This window comes from Eptatretus burgeri, chromosome 7 (assembly GCF_056783735.1).
Source record: "Eptatretus burgeri isolate ZD-2024b chromosome 7, Ebu_testis_v1, whole genome shotgun sequence".
Lineage (NCBI taxonomy): Eukaryota > Metazoa > Chordata > Myxini > Myxiniformes > Myxinidae > Eptatretus > Eptatretus burgeri.
Window position 1 is genome coordinate 35,375,543 of NC_140967.1, and position 20,549 is coordinate 35,396,091.

Genomic DNA, 20,549 nt, shown 5'->3' on the forward strand with positions numbered 1-20,549 from the left:
CATAGGTGAGATTTCTAAAATCCTCAATTTTCATCCGATTGACTTGAAATTTGAAGAGGAGTTGAATATTTTGTCATTGAATTCAACCACCAATTATTTTTGAGGTCAAATTTGTTCAATGGATTTTGCAAGTATTGTGCTCTGCACGATGTCTTCTTGTTTGTCTGTTCGTTTGACTGTTTGTCCGTACAGCACTTTCATGTTTTGCTCCGCAACCGCTTGACGGATTGAGACAAAATTTTCACCATTGGTACGACTACTCATGTAGAATATTTTCATGATAATTATGACATCATAAGTCATGTGGTGTGGCAGCCATATTGGAAAACCGGAAAAACTTTGGACCTCTGTATCTCAAACCACACCAAGGAAAAAATTGAAACTTGGCACTTAGCTTAGCAAGTACTCATTAAGGGAAATGTCATTTTTTATGATGTCCTACTTGTATATGTAGAATACCACATACGATCAGTATGAAAATTTTTGAGGGTCATTACAGGATAAAATGGTCCACAATTTTTTGATGACGTCATTGGTCACGTGATTCGGCAGCCATATTGTTTAAAAACAAAAACCTTCAAAAATCTTCTCTGAAATGGCTGAACCAGTCATCACTGCCAGCATTTATGAAGTGGCAGTTCTTATTTTGTCTCTTATTAATTACGTAACACACCAGTACACAAATGCCACACAAAGCTTCACAAACACCACACAATGCACTACATAAAAACAAGTCCTGGCGAGGGTCTGCAATCTCTGATTGCTCTTTTTCTTTTTACTTGTGCAATCTTAAGATGAGCACCACAAATTTACATTTTCATGGTGCGTCCATATAAACTAAACCATTTGCTTTGCGTGTTCTTGATTCACTTTGTGACGTTTGTTCTGATTTTTGGGTTTCTGCATCATTAAAATTATAATTACAGGAGTCCGAGAGGTGGGCATATCAAGTATTTCCCGATTCATTGCATGGAGTACTTGTTTTGTTATGCCAATCCACAACACATCTTGCACTGCAAGTTGTGTGTCATGGAAAACAAATCAGACATGTTCTATTTCACCACAAACTGTCTGTCTTTTGGGAAATGGGTAAATGCCATAACACCATTGGGCATTAGGTAAAGGTACAGGGGGGATGTAGTTCAGCTGCAGTTGAGTTCTTTGGTACTCCACCAATGTATGCAGGCTGTGTTTGAAACTAGAAGGATGTTTGGATGTCCACCTGCAAGGTTTGGTTAAAAACTCACGACAAGCAATATGAAATTATTTGACTACTTTCTATCAAAATTGAGCACTCCTTTCATAGGAATGATGTTCATGTCTAGGAGACATTGCTTGTTTTCTGCCATTATGGTTGTTAGAAATGTATGATTACAATGTTGAAACATGAGTTGCACATACACACACACACACACACACACACACGAAACCTAACTACCTCACAAGTATAGACCAATAACCTGTCTACTAACAACATACAAACCTCTGAGAATCATCACTGAAGTGATATACCATCACCGAACACAAGAAGGTCTGGAGGCAAAGCATGGAAGAATAGATCACCTTCTACTAAACAAGGCCAAACTGAAAAATTGTAAACCAGAAAAATCAAATTGTCCACAGCCTGGATAGACTACAAAAAAGCTTTTGATAGTGTTCCATATTCATGGATGATACAATGCATGCAACTACAAGATCCATCCCCAAATAATCAAACTGATTGAGAAAGCAATGGAGCGATGGAACACCACGATGATACTGCAACACTCAGAAGGAAAGATCGAAATACGAGGAGTGAAGATACAATGTGGGATCTCTCAGGGTGATAGCCTTTCGCCCCTCCTGTTTTGCCTGGCCCTGGACCCACTGATGTGTGAGGACATGGATACACCCGAACATTCAATAAGAGAACTTCCAAAGAGACAGGAAAGGTGACAACATCTACTCTACATGAATGATCTAAAACTCTTTGCACCAAACAATGAAAAATTGGTAGAACAACTGGAATTAGTGAAAGGGTACTCTAATGATATTCAAATGGAATTTGGCCTAGCCAAGTGTTCCAAGTGCACATTTGTATGGCGAAAATCAACAAAAACAGACAATATAAAAATCGACCTAGATGCAACGACAGAGGATCTAGACCAGGGGGTTCTTAACTGGGGGTATCCATACCCCTTGGGGGAATGGGAACTAAATGCTGGGGGTATGGGACTCGATCTCTGAATATTTGTATATATTTGATTTATTAATTTATAGTTGGTTAGAATGTTAGATTATAACTAGCACTGTTATTCAATGTTTGTGCATTTGTAATTTCTCGGTTATTTTTTATTTATTTTTTTGTAAATATATATGATAAATGCTTATGATTGCCTTTCATGTTCTATTCCTCGCTATCCATATCTAAAATAAATTCAAGCTATTGACATCTTTGGAATTCATACTGTCAACTAATAGGACTGGTGATGATGATGATTTTGACAGTCAAGCGAAGGGGGTATTGGACCATGTTGGGCAATCCATTGGGGGTCTGGAATCATCAAAAGGTTAAGAACCCCTGATCTAAACAACTAAGCATCATATAAATACCTTGGAGTAGAAGAGCGCCACCAAATATGTCACAAATACTTGCGTGGAATTATTGTGATCCTAAAAACATGCCTTACCCCAAAAACAAAATCAAACCTATCAACCAACTGGCAATACCAGTTTTCCAATACAGTTGCGGAATAATAAACTGGCCACAAACGGAAATCAACAAACTAGCTATCAAAACAAGGAAACTCCTCACCATCCACAAAATGTTCTGCAAAAATCAGTGCATCACAAGAATGTACCTGCCGAGACGAGAAGTGGGTAGCGGCCTGATGGAGCTCAACCAACTGCACAAAATGCCATCTTGTCAGACTGGCTAGACACGTGAAAAGTTCAACAGACTATAGAATCCAATTTGTATGCAAACATGAAGACAGCAAGCCAGAGAAGGTATACCTAACCCACCTCACAAAAATTTTTCAAAGACGGGTGCAAATGGAAAATGTCACGCATGGAACCAAAACAGCAATGAACACAGCCTCAATGATAGTAAAAATAAAAAAAAGACAATAAAAATATAAAGCGAAATCTTAACAGATATGCACCGACAACTGAGAGAATTACAAAATTAGCAGGAAGATATTAAAAAAAAATTGGACAGCTTGGGCATCGCCAAAGAAAGCTCATTGGAATGGCTAAGAAGAGGTCAGCTCAACTGGGTTGGAGAATGAATCACTATTGATGCCCAAGACCAGGGACACCACACGAATGACAGGACTGAGTCAATCGGACAAGTGTTGGTTCTGCAAGGTAGAAACCGAAAGCATGAGTATCGGGATGTAAAAAAACCTCATGTCAGAACAACTCTACACACAGAGACACAACAGGGTTTGTAGAGTCATCCACTGGCACATCTGCAAAAACTTCAATATCCCAGTCCCAGAAAACTCATGGAAACATGAACCAAAAGCGAAAATTCTGAACAAGGAAGTAACGCTCACAGACAGCCTGATGATCCCATTGAGCGTGAACACATTAATCAAGGTATTGCGACCGGATATAGACATATAGTACACACAGAGGTAAAGGTACTTGGGGGGAGGGGGAGGTGAGAAAAGACGGCATTGCTCATTGAGGTCTCAGTACCCAGTGATTTTGGCCTAAACAATGCAGAAATAAAGAAAATGACCAAATATTAAGACCTTAAAAATGAAGTGAAAATATCCTGCATTGTGAAGAGTGCCAAAATTGTACTGGTTATGATTGGAGAAACAGGAATGATGAAGAAGAACCTTACAGAGATCTTAAATTAATATTATTACATACATATTAATAATATTAATACAAACAAACTGCAGTTGGAAGCTATCCGTGGCTCGGTGATCATGAAAAGGGAAATGGAGGAGGAGGACTCCATTTTGCCTTCTGAAACCCGCATATGGAACACACACACACACACACATACACACACACACACACACACACACACACACACACACACACACACACACACACACACACACACACACACACACACACACACACATGCACACACACACTTTGCCAGGGAGCCAAAAACCACATTTTCACCATGTTTGTATCTCAATGTGGGCAAGACCTTTTGTGGTGTCTTTGTTTTACTTGGCCACTGTACTATTGTGACAAAAGTCTGGGTGTGCTGTTGCCTAAGTGTGTGCTCACTGATACAGCCATTAATTACGAGTTAAGTGAAGCTCCTGGGACAGGTCTGAGGAAGGTGAAGGTCAATTTTTGACATACAGTGTTGGGAAGGGTTTAAGTGAGGTGTTGGAGAGTATGAGTGGTATGAAAAAGCAAGATCGCGATTGGTTACAGGACAGAAAACTTACCTTTGATAAGTATCATGCACTGCCTTCCAAAGAGCTTGTACTCAGCAGTCAAATAGTTCTGAAAATGTGATTCTTGAAATGGCGATTTTTTTAAAAAAAAGTTATTTATTTATTTTCTTCTTCTATTTATCAGTATATCTAATTTAATAAGGAATCTTTTTCAATTATAAATATATTCATGTATATCTTTACATATATATATATATATATATATATATATATATATATATATATATATATATATATATCTCTTCTTCTTCTTTTGGCTGCTCCCGTTAAGGGTCGCCACAGCGGATCATCCGCATAGTGATTTGGCACATGTTTTACGCCGGATGCCCTTCCTGATGCAACCCGGGTCGCCTCTTACGACACACAGGGATATGGTACACCTATTTTAACTGTGGTATACACCGGCCCAGTACACTGGTACTCACTTCGCCGACCTCGGAAGGATGACAGGCTGAGTCAACCCCCTGGTGTATTAATTCAGTGGCTCAACGGGGCTTGAACTCAGGACCGTTTGGATCCCAAGCCACTGCCCTTACCACTGCACCAACACCAGGATACATATACATATATATATATATATATATATATATATATATATATATATATATATATATATATATATATATATATATATATATATATATATATATATATATATATATATATATATATATATATATATATATACATACATACATACATACATACATACATACATACATACATACATACATACACACACACACACATACATACATACATACATACATACATACATACATACATACATACATACATACATACATACATACATACATACATACATACAGTATATCTTTACATTTATATATACTAGTGCAGGCCCGTACGTGCAAAAAAAAAAAAACACATCTGAAGAATTGTGACGTCAATCGTGACGTCATAGCACCGTGTACTGTCATTGGTTTGGTAAATAAATGGCCATAACTTGGGAACCACTTGTCCGATTAATATCAAACCTTGAAAAGGCACATACTCAGGTCCTCAGCAATATACCTGGCAAGTTTCAATTAGATCGGACCAGTGCTTGTCGAGAAACAGCGGTCACAGACACACACACACATAGATTTCTGGAATTATAGATAGATATATGTATATTTTATTTATGTATATACATATATATTGTTGCGGCTCTGACAACTGCATCCCTCCAATGCAATGGCATCCATCATACAGTGGTCCCCAGACAGTTATTTCATTAATATACGTACAGATAGTCCCTTCCTTCTTGTCTCATGGGTCAAAACGGGTCAGTGTGTTGTGGGAATCTCATCGTTAGGTCTGATTATGTCTCTGAACTCATTCCTATTCTTCTCTATTCCTGAGGTAAATCCAAGTCGCGGCCGCTTGTAAAAGCCACAGCCGTGCCCTTCACTGTGAGAAGGGGTCCTCGCGAAGGCCAGCAGGCACTACACTCGGACACCCACCTGTAAAAACCGCGGCCGCGCTCTTCACGTAAGAATGCATCCTCACAGAAGACAAAAAGGAACAAAACACCAAGCGCCCATGCTGCACAGAACATGTGCAGCACAGCGGTAATTTCCACCCACTGGGCAGAAGATATAGGAAGGATAACCAACACCACGGCGCCGCTGCAGGAATGCCGTGCCGAAGAAATAGAAGGAACAACACACCATATGCTAACAACTTACAGGACGCACAAAGCGAACTCTTTTCAACCCATTTCTGAGTCTAATAATGATCTACATCTAATAATAGTATCCAATCTTTTCCCGCAATTCCTGACACAGATTCGGGCTGGCACCATGCACACCACCGCTTTTGATAAATGACTGCATGCTCAACGGCGGCGGACCCACGGGCAGCCCCGGGTAATTTATTATCGCACAGAGAGCAGGGCACGAACGGCACACATGTTGTTCGGGTCTGTGCATAGGTTTACCAGGGCAGTTTACAACAGCTGTTGTTTGCAACAACAGGGTGGTTTTGCAGAGCATAGGGTGGCGGTTTACAACATATTCGTCCCTCCGTTTGACCGATGCATACAAGCGTAATGTCGCCCCGTTAATTGCACCACACGCTCGCTTTCGGGCCATCCCCCATGTGAGCCACCGTGCGATGCTCACCTGGCCTTCATGCTGCGCGATCCCTGCCGATGACGTCACTCGCACACGGACCGCTCCACGCGGCTTTCCACGCGGTGTCGCCATCAGGACTCGCTCCACGAACAGCACCCGCGGCGAGCAGCACATCGAGTCCCACACACGTGCTCACATGGGGACATGTGCTTTCCGAATTCACTCGACCCAATTTGCCTCCATTTTAGCCGTCCGCGCGGTCTTGTACCAGGCGCTGAGCGTTTTAACACCGGCTCCCGATCACGCAAACGTGCACGCTTGGGCCGGTCGCAAAACACAGAAAGGACCTCGCACGCGACGTCCCGCGAAGCCGGCGCGGTTCCCGCAATAGTTCGGTGCGTCTCATTTGGCTCGCCACCCACATCTCCCTTCTGGGTTGGTCCGTGTCCCATTTTTCTCACATGCACTCATACATTCCATATCATTTGCACCACTCGCCAGTTCCGACACACACTCTGGGACAATCATACTGGGTGCTTGGGTTTGCCCACGAGAACCCGGGGCTTCTATCCCCCCCCCCCAAGCTCAGCATGTACCCTTTCGCATTCTGCAACGGCTCCACCTTGTACGGCCTTACGGGACTCACCTCGTCACGGCCTGCCTCGAGGGAGCATACCGTCTCCCCTGGTTCCTGTGGGAGGTTAATCCGACCCCCGCATTGGGTCCCAATACATTCCCCAAGCTAAACCTCAATGTCCCCTACCAGTTCAATGTGTGTGTGCTCCTCTTTAATTTCGTACAATTCATCCACCTCGTTTATGATGCCCAATTCCTGGCTCTTCGTCTCTTCCTGCCCGAGTTTACAGGTTTCACTCGTGACTATCGTAGCGTCACTCGTCGCCTCGACCTTGCCCATCTCCATTGCGGTCCAAACAGCCTCCACACTTCCTCTCGACTCGGTCATTTCCCCACGTGCAGTACTGATCTCATTCGCCATTTTCCAATTCATGCTTTGCATTTCAACCTTCACCTTTGTCAGCTCCGCCTTTATTCCTTCATTACCCGCCTTCATTTGTGTTCGTAAGTGTATTCCCATGTTCTGCATATCCCCCTTCAGTGCTTGCGTATTCGCATCCATTTGGTTTTGTAAATCTCCCTTCATTTGTGTCAGGCCACCCAGGCACCGGCGAGGCCCACCTACTCCACGAGTGTGAACTCGTCAAGAAAGAGTTGGAGCGTTTGTAGAAGCCGAATAGGAACTGCGACAGCAAAGATTCTGTCTCGGAAAAACGAGCCTCCAGAGACAACAGGTGGACCGTGGTACGTTGTTGCCAGCGAACAGAAGGCTGCAAGCGCTCGGGTACCGTGTATCGCAATGGAGGATGGGATATAAAGATTTATTACCCTAATTAAAAAAACATCGCAATGCACCCCTTCGATTTCCCACTACACACAAGGAGGGGTTCTGTCCACACATATACTTAACGGCATAACTGACTTGGAACACCTGTATGTTGTATGCACACGGTTCCTAGAACGTAACAATATGTATATATCTGCACATTTGATTTTGATGTACCATCCTCTTTGCAGAGTGTTGGTGCTGCCGAAACAGTTTCTTGGCAAGGATTGCATTAAGTGGTTTGCCATTAACTTTCCAGCGTTGTTTGTCCATGCTCTATCCTTTCAATGCTAAGAATAGGGCACATAAGCAGCATGTACCATTTTTGAAGTCTTTCGTATGATTCCACCAGGGTTCAAACCACCAACCTCTCAGACTCGCGCAGACATTATAAATTTTGCACCACTGGCGTGTCTCACACACACACACACACACACACACACACACACACACACACACACACACACACACACACACACACACACACACACACACACACACACACACACACACACACACACACACACACACACACACACACACACATATGAGTTGCATAAGTATACCACATTTCAGCTTTTTTGGCCACCCAGAAAGCATTAAACATTTATATCAGTGAGTGAGTGGTTAGAAACAGCTTCATATATTAATATGCAACGAACACACACACACACACACACACACACACACACACACACACACACACACACACACACACACACACACACACACACACACACACACACACACACACACATATGAGTTGCATAAGTATACCACATTTCAGCTTTTTTGGCCACCCAGAAAGCATTAAACATTTATATCAGTGAGTGAGTGGTTAGAAACAGCTTCATATATTAATATGCAACGAACACACACACACACACACACACACACACACACACACACACACACACACACACACACACACACGTATTTATTTTAATATAAAACAGCTTAATATTGTGAGTATCTCGTTTTGAGAACTTTTAGCAGGCCTTATTTAATATGGGCTTAAAATAACTTTCATCACAAAACCATATGCGACTGTTTCGGTGTTGATTTCTCTTTGGCAAGACCAAACAGTTGAGGTTCCAAACTTTAAGGCTGGGAACCAACATTTCAGTAGAAGAATAGAGGTGATGACAGTTTATGGGTAGAGGTGGCCAATTATGGTGTGGAGGAGGGAGGGATGTAAAAAGGCATACATACATACACACACACACATACGCACACGCACCACCCAACCACACACACACACACACACACACACACATACGCATACACACACACACATACGCACACGCACCACCCAACCACACACACACACACACACACATACGCACACGCACCACCCAACCACACACACACACACACACACACACAGCAGGCCAAGTTAATTTCCAATCCTTATGTAATTAACGCTCCACAGGGTCGATAAATGGCCAGGCCAAGGTACCAGGGGTGAAAACCAGGCCACTAGAGTGTGTTTCTCGGGAGTACACTTTTTGCCTATTAAGAGGTCTGGGGAGCTACCTGCCCCCAAGCAAGCTCTCACATGGGATTGAAAGCATACTTCGTCCAGCTGTGTGCCTAGCTGTGGCGTCATGGCATTCTCCCAAGCGTGTGGCAGCAAAGATGGCTGTTCTCATTTGCAGCTCCTATCACAGCACATCGCACCCTTGCGGCGCAGCCAGGCTTTCGAGTGTATGCGGCTACTGCATTAGTTCATCTGTTCTTCAGTCTTTGGGTCACGAGTGTGAGTTCTTCGGTCATATTATTCCCTTTTGTGGGTCACATGTCAACCGTCATGTCTACCATTCAAGCGAAGGATGAAGGACATTTTGGGCTGAGATGTCGTTGTGTACGCAATGTATGTCCCTTTCTTGTCGATGACACATTGCCACGACTGATTATATCCCATTTAATTCTTAGATCACAGATTTATATCTTGCTTTCTAAATCGTGAGAAGTGTATGGAATATTGTTGATAGCATTAAGCGAAATTTATGTTTAAAAGAGTGCATAGGATGTGCGTGTTATAAATATATTTACGTGTGTTTAGACAGGTTTATGTGGACTCTAAATATTTGAGCAACACGCATACAGTCCCTTTCTCGTGCTTGAACATTATTAACGATTAAATGAAATGCTTATGCGTTCAGATTGGCTTCAACACTGCAGGTGTAGCAGTGGTAGGTAAAGGATAGGAAAAATTGCTTCTGTTCCATTGTGCTGTCATTGTTTTGCATTTCCTTTGATGAGATTTTTTATTTTTTTTTTTAAACCAAGGCACTAATTGCTTGTCGAAGTGTTGCCGGCTAGTAATCTGTCACCCAGTGTTCGAACTTTCACCGAGAGTTTTGAAAAATAGACTAAAATGTCATTTTTGAGAGGTTGTGGAGCACGGTGTGCTATTTAACTGACGGTGAGGGAGTCATTCCCTCTCGAGGTGTGAGTGAGCTGAAGGAGATTTGTTGAAGTGAGCGTAGAATACTGAGCAGTAGTGATGCATACCTGAGAGTTGTTGAAGGTAGGGATCCCATGGGAAGAGGGGAGTATGAATGTGACATTTTCAGATCTTCGTAAGCAGGAGAGTGACAGTGTCGCCCACTGGAGAGACGGCATGACGTGAACTATGGGTGGAAGAAGAAGTTGAGGGGGAATCTGAGCTTAAGGCATTTTAATTGCTTATTTCTTCATTGATGCCTATCAAACAGCATTGGAAATGAGACTGCATGTTAATTTTTCCAGAGAAGAATATGCTTCCATGAGTAGCTATATTTTGCATTTTGTCTGTTTGCCTCTCTTCTTCATCATATTCTTCCCATCCCCATCCACTCTTTTTGCTCAAACTTACAGATCCGGTTTGATCAAAATGATTTTTGTGTGTACTCTGTTCTCAAGGGCAAAGGCAATCTGATTACTAACGACATTTGACAAATGACAGGACACCCATGCTTGCTCAAAGAGCTATTCCGGGGGTTTCCCGATGCCTTGCTTTTGAGGCATGCAGGTTATGACCTTGTTGATGGCACATCCAAGGCAGGTTGTACATTTTATTTCTACTGAATAAATGAGCAACTGAAATGAGGAGACACACACACACACACACAGTTGTTTTTGGCCCAAGCATTTCTTGAGCTTGGCGACGCTTGATAGCAGACGGGACACCCAGTTTGATGTCCATTTGAGGAACAGAACACACATTGACGTGATGCCCTGCATGTAAAACACCAGCATGAGAGTTTATAGCTGGGCCAAGATTTGAACCCAGGTTCTACAGCTCAGATGCGAGTATGGTTACCTATCCTCGATTTCTGTGTGTGTGTGTGTGTGTGTGTGTGTGTGTGTGTGTGTGTGTGTGTGTGTGTGTGTGTGTGTGTGTGTGTGTGTGTGTGTGTGTGTGTGTGTGTGTGTGTGTGTGTGTGTGTGTGTGTGTGTGTGTGTGTTAGTGTTAGTTGCATATTAATATATGAAGCTGTTTCTAACCACTCACTCACTGATATAAATGTTTAACTCACTGTTCAATTCACCCTCCCATTTGCTCAAGGTCATCTGCCATCTGCTTGGAAATCAGCAAACATCACTGCCCTGCACAAAAAGGTGCAAAAACAGATCCCTGCAACTACAGACCAATCAGCCTTCTCCCAATCATCAGCAAGGTTATGGAATCCATCATCGCTTCAGACATCAAATCCTTCCTCTTCTCCAATGACTTGATTTCTGATCATCAATTTGGTTTCAGACCAGGTCACTCTAGCCTGGATATGCTGCTTCTGCTCTCCCAACAATGGATGGAAGTCCTCAATGCCAGACAGGAAATCCGAGCTGTATCCCTGGACATATCACGTGCTTTTGACACGGCCTGGCACCCTGCCCTGCTCACCAAACTGTCTTCCTATGGTATCCAAGGCCATCTCCACTCATGGCTCGCAGACTTCCTCTCCTGTCACAGTCAATGTGTGGCCCTAAATGGAGTTCTTTCATCCCCTCTTCCTGTCCAGGCTGGAGTTCCTCAAGGTAGCGTTCTGGGCCCTGTTCTTTTTCTGGTTTTCATCAATGATCTCTCCCACTCTCTGGAAAATCCTCTATATCTGTTTGCTGATGACTCCACCCTCTGCCGTACCATCGGTCATCCTTCAGACCGGCAAGCAGCAGCTTCTTCGCTCACTGCAGATCTGGATAAAATCCCAAACTGGTCCAACACGTGGAACATGTCTTTCAATCCGGACAAATCTCACACTCTCACTATGTCTCTTCGAAAGGACCGTTTAGAAAAACCCCCATACACTTTCTCAACAATCCTCTGCAAGAAGTCCTTTCTTTCAAGCTTCTGGGTCTCACTATCTGCCATGACCTTTCCTGGGAAAGCCACATTTCAAACCTCGCCTTCAAAGCCAGTCGCCGACTGGGAATCCTCCATCGTGCAAAGTCCTTCCTCAGCCCACCTCAGCTCCTGACCACTTACAAGGCTTTTGGCCGCAGCCTGATGGAGTGCTGCTCTCCCCTCTGGGCTGGTGCTCCTGCCTCCCACCTTTCTCGGCTTCACGTTGTAGAAAACAAGGCATTTCGGATCATTGGCATCTCCCGCAATGAGGCTGTCTTTGGGCCTCCCACTCATTCACCGCAGGTTGGTCGGTGGTCTTTCTGTCTTCTATCGTTTCCTCTCCAGCCTCGCCCCCCCCCCAGCTCTCTCTGCGATTTGTCCCCACCACATTTCCACAGGGTGCTCAAGGTCCACCAACAACCCCCTTCTGGTAAAACTACCAGAATCACGAATCACTGCTCACCTTCATTCTTTCATTCCTCTTTTTTTCCCGCCTTTGGAATAAACTCCCTCACTCTATTCATTCCTATTCTTCCCTCCAGGCCTTCAAAACAGCTGTTCACCACCACCTCTTATCATCCCCCATCCAAATCCTTGATCTTTTCTACCCCCGATAATCCACCCAAGCCCACCTCCTTCAAATTCCCTGCTTTCCTTCCTGAAAGTCCCTGTAATGTCCATCTTCTATTCCCCATGTTCCCTGTCCCATCCCTCTCCCTTCCACAGATCTCCTAATGTCTCTGATCCCCACTGTTTTGTCCTTCCCATTCCCTCCCCTCTTGGCTCATGTCCCCCATAATGTGCGTTGTGTGTTAGCTCTCACACGAGCCTCGACAAGGTGTACAAAAAATTGCTTTCTGGGTGGCCAAGAAAGCTGATATTTGGTATACTTGTGCAACTCAAAGCCAATATCTCAAAATCAGAAAATGTCCTTAAACTAAAATATCCTATCCCCGTATATGTCAGCTGGTGCAGACTCACTTTGCTCAGGGTGGGTCACATGACCCAAGATATTGGTGCTTACACTCAAACCGGTTGCAAGGCAATACGAACATGTGCCTGTCCCGTCTCTTATTTTATAACCTTTGACATATTTACATTGGAAATTACGATAGCTGTAAGCTTCAAAAAAATGAAGAGCTCATTCTAATCACTAATTCTTTATTTACTTGAGTTATTCAGCTGCTTATGGAATGCAACCACAAACCACATCATCAATTATATAAAGCTTACAGTTATTATATCTGCACATAGGGTGTGCCAAAGTAGTTGCTTGAAGTATGCTAGCATGCCCCACTGGTATCTACTATAATAAATAGCGCTTGTGTGGCTGTAGCTATGTCAGCAATATTCACTCCTCAATTGGTCACATCAATCGAGTGTGCCTGTTTTTTCTCCTCTTCACTCGTCGATTGGTCATAGCATTGAGGTTATTACGGTGTGGCATCCTTATCACACACTTTCCTCACCTCATGACTCATCCTGGTGATTACTATATTGAATGTGGTGCTATCCTTGACAATTCTATGTCTATTTGACTCCCTGGACACAAAGCAGCCATCCATGTTCGGTGGACCAACGCGTGTACTCCCACCCGGAGAGCGGGGCTGTCCGCGCGTGAAATATAATTTGAGAAGTGTCCATTTATTTGTCTTCTATGTACTTCTAATCCATTCTGGAATGTGTTGAAAACTGTTGGTTATACTCAGGGTGTCCACTGTAAGTATTTCGTTCACTCACTAAAAAAATTTGTAACCCCTGGGATTCAGGATTAGGGGGCTGCGGTAGGGGGGTCAGGGGGTGTGCAAGTTCTCCATGTAAATGTGAATGGTATATTGTGCTGCTCCTGGTGGGGCATTACAAGTCATGGGTTGAGGATTGGGGGAGGATCCCAATTCTCTTTATGTTAGTGTGTATCATATAGCGCCACCTAGTAGAAGCAGATATTGAAAGTCGTATTAATATACGCCATAGACATCATAAAATGGGGGGAATTAACATATCTGGGTAAGGACATGTTCTTGGCTAGTGCTATAAATTAATGATAACATTTTGTTTTTCAACACATAAACTGTGTGTGTGTGTGTGTGTGTGTGTGTGTGTGTGTGTGTGTGTGTGTGTGTGTGTGTGTGTGTGTGTGTGTCTGTGTGTGTGTGTGTGTGTGTGTGTGTGTGTGTGTGTGTGTGTGTGTGTGTGTGTGTGTGTGTGTGTGTGTGTGTGTGTGTGTGTGTGTGTGTGTGTGTGTGTGTGTGTGTGTGTGTGTGTGTGTGTGTGTGTGTGTGTGTGTGTGTGTGTGTGTGTGTGTATGTATATGTATATATGTATATATATATGTATATGTATATGTATATATATATATATATATGCCTGGTGTTGGCGCAGTGGTTAGGGCAGCGGCTTGGGATCCAAAAGGTCCTGAGTTCAAGCCCCGTTCGGCCACTGAATTAATACACCAGGGGGTTGACTCAGCCTGTCATCCTTCCGAGGTCGGCGAAATGAGTACCAGTGTACTGGGCCGGTGTATACCCCGGTTAAAATAGGTGTACCATATCCCTGTGTCGTAAGAGGCGACCAGGGTTGCGTCAGGAAGGGCATCCGGCGTAAAACATGTGCCAAATCATGATGCGGATCATACGGATGATCCGCTGTGGCGACCCCTAACGGGAGCAGCCGAAAGAAGCAGAAGAAGAATATATATATGTATATATATATATATATATATATATATATATATATATATATATATATATATATATATATATATATATATTGGTGATTTATGCTTGTATTCTGTAAACAGATAAATTTATCAATTAAATGAGAATGAGTGATTAGTTTCATCTGTTTATTTATGCACAGTACACACTCTGCCCCTCTCCCGGTTGAGGGAGTGAGCCTCCACCGGCTGACATTTGTGTATGGATGTTTACTTTTCCAGATATTTATGGAAATTTTTGTGGTTTTATTAAATATTTTTAAATTTTCTGAAAATGTGTATTTTGGCATATTGAAGTATAACTCAAAGACAACTTTGTAGCCCACCGATGTGAAAGACACACTGACACACACTCACTGAATCATTTTTTAAAATTTATCATTGGGTGAATGAGTGAATGAGAAAGAGCTATCGATATAGTAACAATATTTTCATTCAAAATGCCGATTTTATGAGAAGATTCTGAAGGTTTCTGCATCTGTATGTTTTATTTTTAGTCTCTACTCTTTATCCCCCTCCCCCCAACACACTCTCCCCCAATGCTGTAAACTCAAGTATGAGACCTATCGTTAGACAGCACTGATAAAGAAGACTTATTTAAGCAATGCATTCACTCACATGACATTTTATTACCCCTAAAGAATGATGCTGTATAATTGCAATTTCTGAAGCGTATTATCCTTTTGATGCCCATCAAGTGGTGTTTTGGGTCTACACAGATTTGAAGATAGAAAATAAACCCTCTGCATAGTAAATTATTTTCTCAATCTGGAATGCGCTTTTATTTCAAAGTGAATGCACTGATGCAAGGTCACTCTTCAATAATGATGCGCTAGTTTGTTAATTGGGCTTCACTACTATCATTTGTGACAGACTTCAGGCGATGTGACTTGACCTTTTTGGATTGTACGTTGAGGTTAATTGTGATGCCCTCACTGTTAGCCAGAGTGATAATGGGGCGATGAAAACGTAACGGCAATTTGAGGACATCATTCTCCGTAAAATCTGCTCCCTGTTGCCCAAGCGTAGGCGTTACCACTACGTGACAATTCTGCGCGAGCCTGTGTCACGATACATCAGTGAATGGAGGCATGTGCAACGCGGTGCGACATGGAGAGCGGCATTGCACCGTTGCGCCAGACGGGCTCCTACGCCCGCTGAGCTTCCACCATGCTACTCAAGCCGTGATTGGACTGGCGTTTCACTGGAGGACTTCATGGGATGCACCTCAAATCTCGCCAACAACCGGCAGGTTCGAGCGCAGGGCTGCTGTGAATGTTTTGTTTTGTCAGTTATTCTTTTTTCCTCTTATGCTGCTTCCTTTTGTAAGTGTACCAGCAGCTCTTTTGTGATGTACTCTTTATTTGTTTCTATGGGCTTTTAAAAAACCTTTTCCTTGCACAATGAAATGAATTATGAAAACGATCATGTTTGTCAGAAAGTTTAAAGTTATGAGCTTGGATTCGAGAGACTTTGATGTTTTTTTTTTGTGAAAAGTTTGTTTTGCTTTGAGATAAGAAGTCAAAAGGCCCCACAAACTCCTTGTTTCACTCACCTATTTTGTTACTCATCCATAGAGTATGTTGTATTGTGTCCACTTTTGTAGGTGCGCATGCTTGCTGATCTCAAGCTCGTTGGCTGCTACAACACTTCCAGCATGCATGATCCCCAACGCAGCCGGATCCTCCTTGAAAGCGCCAAGCTCAACCTTCGCCAGATGGCTTTCTTTGGACTCACCGAGGAGCAGCGACACACCCAGCAGCTCTTCGAATGGACCTTCGGCCTGCGCTTCTCAGCACCGTTTGAGCAGCACAATGTGACACATGCTGCCGGTATCGACCTTGGCACTGCTGCAATGGCAAGGATCCACCATCTAAATCGCCTCGACATGGAGCTGTACAATTATGCACACAATCTTTTCCTACAGCGGTATGCCACCATGGCACGCCAGCAAGTTCTTCTCGCCCAAGGATATTCGTAACTGACATGATGGCCGACCTGAATGTATCAGTGTCACTTTCTCCCAATTCACCTTTCGCTCTCTCTCCTTCAATCTGTCCTTGCTTTTCTGCTTCTTTCTTGGTTTTACACATTTCATTGTTTTATTTATTCTCTCTTCATTCTTAACTGCACATGTTTGTCCATCACCTAGAAAAAGTGGGGGTGAGAGAGAGAGAGTTGTCTTTCAGATTTTAAATACTCCAGCCATACCATAAAACACCACAAGTTACACACACGTGTCTTGGATCATTATACATTAGACTTTGCTCATGACAACGCATGTCTAAGTCTTGTGCACAGGTTGGCTGTAATGAATGCATTGTTTTTTTGTTTCAAGATAAAGTTGAGAGGGTAAGTGTACAGAAAGAGACAAGAGAGAATAGAGCTGATATTTATTACATTTCGTCTTTCAACCCATCCATCTTAAGGTCTTCACCTGCACTCATCTTGTCTTTCTTCACCTCCTCTCGAAGGACTGGAAACCTCTGAAGTTGAGCTGATCTGCAGGTCACAGCTGTTGGTGCAAACTCATCTTGTTTAAACCTATGGCCTTTATGAAATGTTTTGCTGAAAGATGACCTGCTTTCAGCAACAACCATGGATGGCCAATGCCACTAAACAAAACGGCAGTAGCACACTTCCTCATGTGGCTTTGATTAATTATCATTGGAAAACTCCAACAGACTTTTATTTGCTCCATTCTGGCTTGTCAGCATGAACTTTCTCACCCCCTCATGTCCACATGCAAAGCCTAGATTATAGTATGTTAGCTGCACGTTGAGTCAGCAGTTTCCTACCTTTTAGTCAGAGTTGATATTTTATTTGGTTTCTGTGAAAGCAAAGTCTCCCCCCCCCCAACCCCTACCCTCCTCCAAAATACTGCTGTGTCAGAATATCCCTGGGCAGTTGCACAACGCATTTGTTCAAAACGGCTATAGTTTTGCTTTTTGAATTATTTGGTCTTGATAGAATTCTGTAAGTAGCTTGGAGATGGAGTTGGTGAAGCTATGTTGCCTTGTCTGTATTGATGTGGGTTTTATTCTCATGGCTGCTCAAAAATCTGGCCTGGAGTGGACATTGGCACCACCAGGTCTGTTGGCCCATAGAAATACCACAGGGGTGTCCAAACGACCTTCGTAATGTTACGGTACGACCACCGTCATGGAATTCTGTGCAGGTCAAATCATTTCGGATAAGGATCGGTGCAGTGGGACATTGTGAGATGTAAAATTAAGACAAGTATAGGACATGGCAATCCCATTTAACGGACGTCGCAATGAAAGGCCTTTGGTTGCTCAGAATTGCTGAGTTTTTGGACAATTACATGGTTCTGCTTCCCGTGTGTGAGACAACAGTCCAAGACTTAAGTAATTTGAGCGAATGTGAAGAAAAAGACAATTCTAAATCCAAGGACTCAAGGCTTGCTTCTACATGTAATAATGCAATCTTTTTTTTTTAAATTATTTTAATACTTATCATTGGGAGATGGAGTTCAACTCGAGTTTGGTACACATTTGGAATCTACTTTTATAAGCTCTGTATTCATAAACAGGTCAAAGGTGACAGATTGCTTCGATTAAAGATTGTGTAGGATTTATGATGGTATAAATGCAGGATTACTGAAACCTTCCACAGTACAAGTGCTGTTATGAAGATTAGTAGGGTATAAGTACCATAACCATTGTTCAATAACAAGATACAGGGCACTTCTCTTACTGTTTCTGGATTCATTTTAGTGGAATGCTCTTCTCAGCAGTTTTTTTGTTGTACTTGTTTTTACCCTCTTTTTCTACTCACTGGGCCTGTCTGTCTGCAGTTTATTTCATCGTCTGTCTCATTACCCCCACGTGTGTAGCGCAAGGTGGGGGAAAGCAATTGATTCACTGTCTGTGTGTTTTGTCAGTCTATGATCGAGGAACTACTTCAGTTTTTCAATTGAGTTTCATATTTTGAACACAAGAGAACAAATCGCCTTGTTTGCACTTCCAAAAACCTGCAGTTTAGCAGTATGTTGGCTCGGAATTTGGAAATATTGTACAGCATCTCATCCTGCACGCGCATGCACACAGTGGGGGTAAAGCAATTTCTTCAGTCTGTCTGTCTGTCTGTTCGACAGTTAAAAAGAATTAAAAAAAACATTCCAAACGGGAAACTTACTGTTTTGCGGGACGACATAAACGACACCAAAAAAAAAAGGCACGAAGAACCAATTTGACTGTTAAACAAGGTGGTGCAAAGGAGTGTGTTTCCCAAATGCATCAATGGTGGTAAACTACGGATTCAACGGGTTGTTTTTTTTTCTACAGCCTTTGAAACTTTTTTAAAATTTCAATTGAATTATATATTTTGAACACTAGAATATAAATCGCCTTGTTTGCACTTCCAAAAACCTTGAGTTTAGCCGTAATTTGGCCAAATGTATCCCATCTCAACCATACAAATTTGCCACTTGCGCTCTCAAGGCACGGGAACATCGAGATTCAGACAAAATGGCAGCACCCAATGATGCAGGGCCTGAGCTAACTTCGTCCAAAAAAAATAAATCTGCTTGTTTATCACGTCTTCTTCTCAAAAATTGTTCCAAAATGGTCAGTTTCTCCATGAAGAGTTGTCAGAAGGTTTGTGATTGTATAAACCTCTGGTGACAGAAAACTCGTTTCAGCAGAGCATCATCAGCTCTGGACTGTTCCTTCTGACCCATCGGTTTCGAATGGTTACCATTGCGCCTGTTGTTCAAAGTTGATGAACAAAGTTAAAATAGATTGTACTCGGAAATGCAAATCAAGAGTTGAAAAGACCTTTCACATGTCCTTTTTCTTCAGGCTGTACGGGGTAAGGTATTCCATGAACTCTAATTATTTAATGTTGTACTAACTCGCAGGTAAAACTTTCTTTCCACCGCTTTTTCTCAACTCTTGTTCTTGATGCCAATGACAAATGGAGCAGAACTTTGTGTTGCATTTTTAAACGGTTCGTACATGAATAGGGATTTTCACAAAAATCTATGAAATGCTGCGTTGTGTTCGGTACAGTACTTTTTCGACTGAGCTGCTAAATGTTTATAAAATATATTGTAAAGATCGGTTGTACATATTGTCTGAGAGTTCAATGGAAAGCTGAATCACATTATGTGATTAAGGCAGAAATAAATTCCACGAGTTTTCAAATGCTGCAACTGTTATTTTTTTTATCATTTCACATCATTCTTGAGGCTGTATTCGACTTTGTGGGTGAATTGAAGGGAGGCTCAGCACATTCACCACTCTCCAACCCCTGCCCCTCCAAAATAACCTGTGAATATTTGGCAGTTTGCATGCAGGTAGGTGAGCTGCAGACTGGTTGTGATTGTTGCTTTGGAAAGAATGCTTTTGTATTATGAATCTCTGAAAATCAAAAAAAAATCTATTGTTTATTGCACAGACTTAGGAGCAAAGTGGCATGCACCGATAGATGATGCTCATTGGGAATATGTGCTCTTGTTCATTTTTATCTCATTGCATACTAACGCCTCGACTTCTCTTTGTTTGTAGCTCCTTTAAGGGAAGGCAAGGAAAGGACTACAGAGGAAAGTCATAACAATGGGGGAGTGTCAAGAGTCCCATCGTAA

At 42.6% G+C, this 20,549-nt stretch overlaps 1 protein-coding gene across 1 annotated transcript in view; it reads left to right on the top strand.

Annotated features, from left to right (window-relative positions):
- The window catches only part of LOC147023034 (heparan-sulfate 6-O-sulfotransferase 1-like), a 62,171-nt gene extending 42,062 nt beyond the window's left edge, over nucleotides 1–20,109 (top strand). Inside the window, exons 2-3 of the mRNA XM_085888036.1 lie at nucleotides 15,971–16,193; nucleotides 16,548–20,109. Of these exons, the coding sequence (XP_085744162.1) occupies nucleotides 15,971–16,193; nucleotides 16,548–16,922 (598 nt within the window). The 3' untranslated portion in view covers nucleotides 16,923–20,109. The remainder of the gene's footprint in view (nucleotides 1–15,970; nucleotides 16,194–16,547) is intronic.
- Nucleotides 20,110–20,549: the final 440 nt, after the last annotated feature.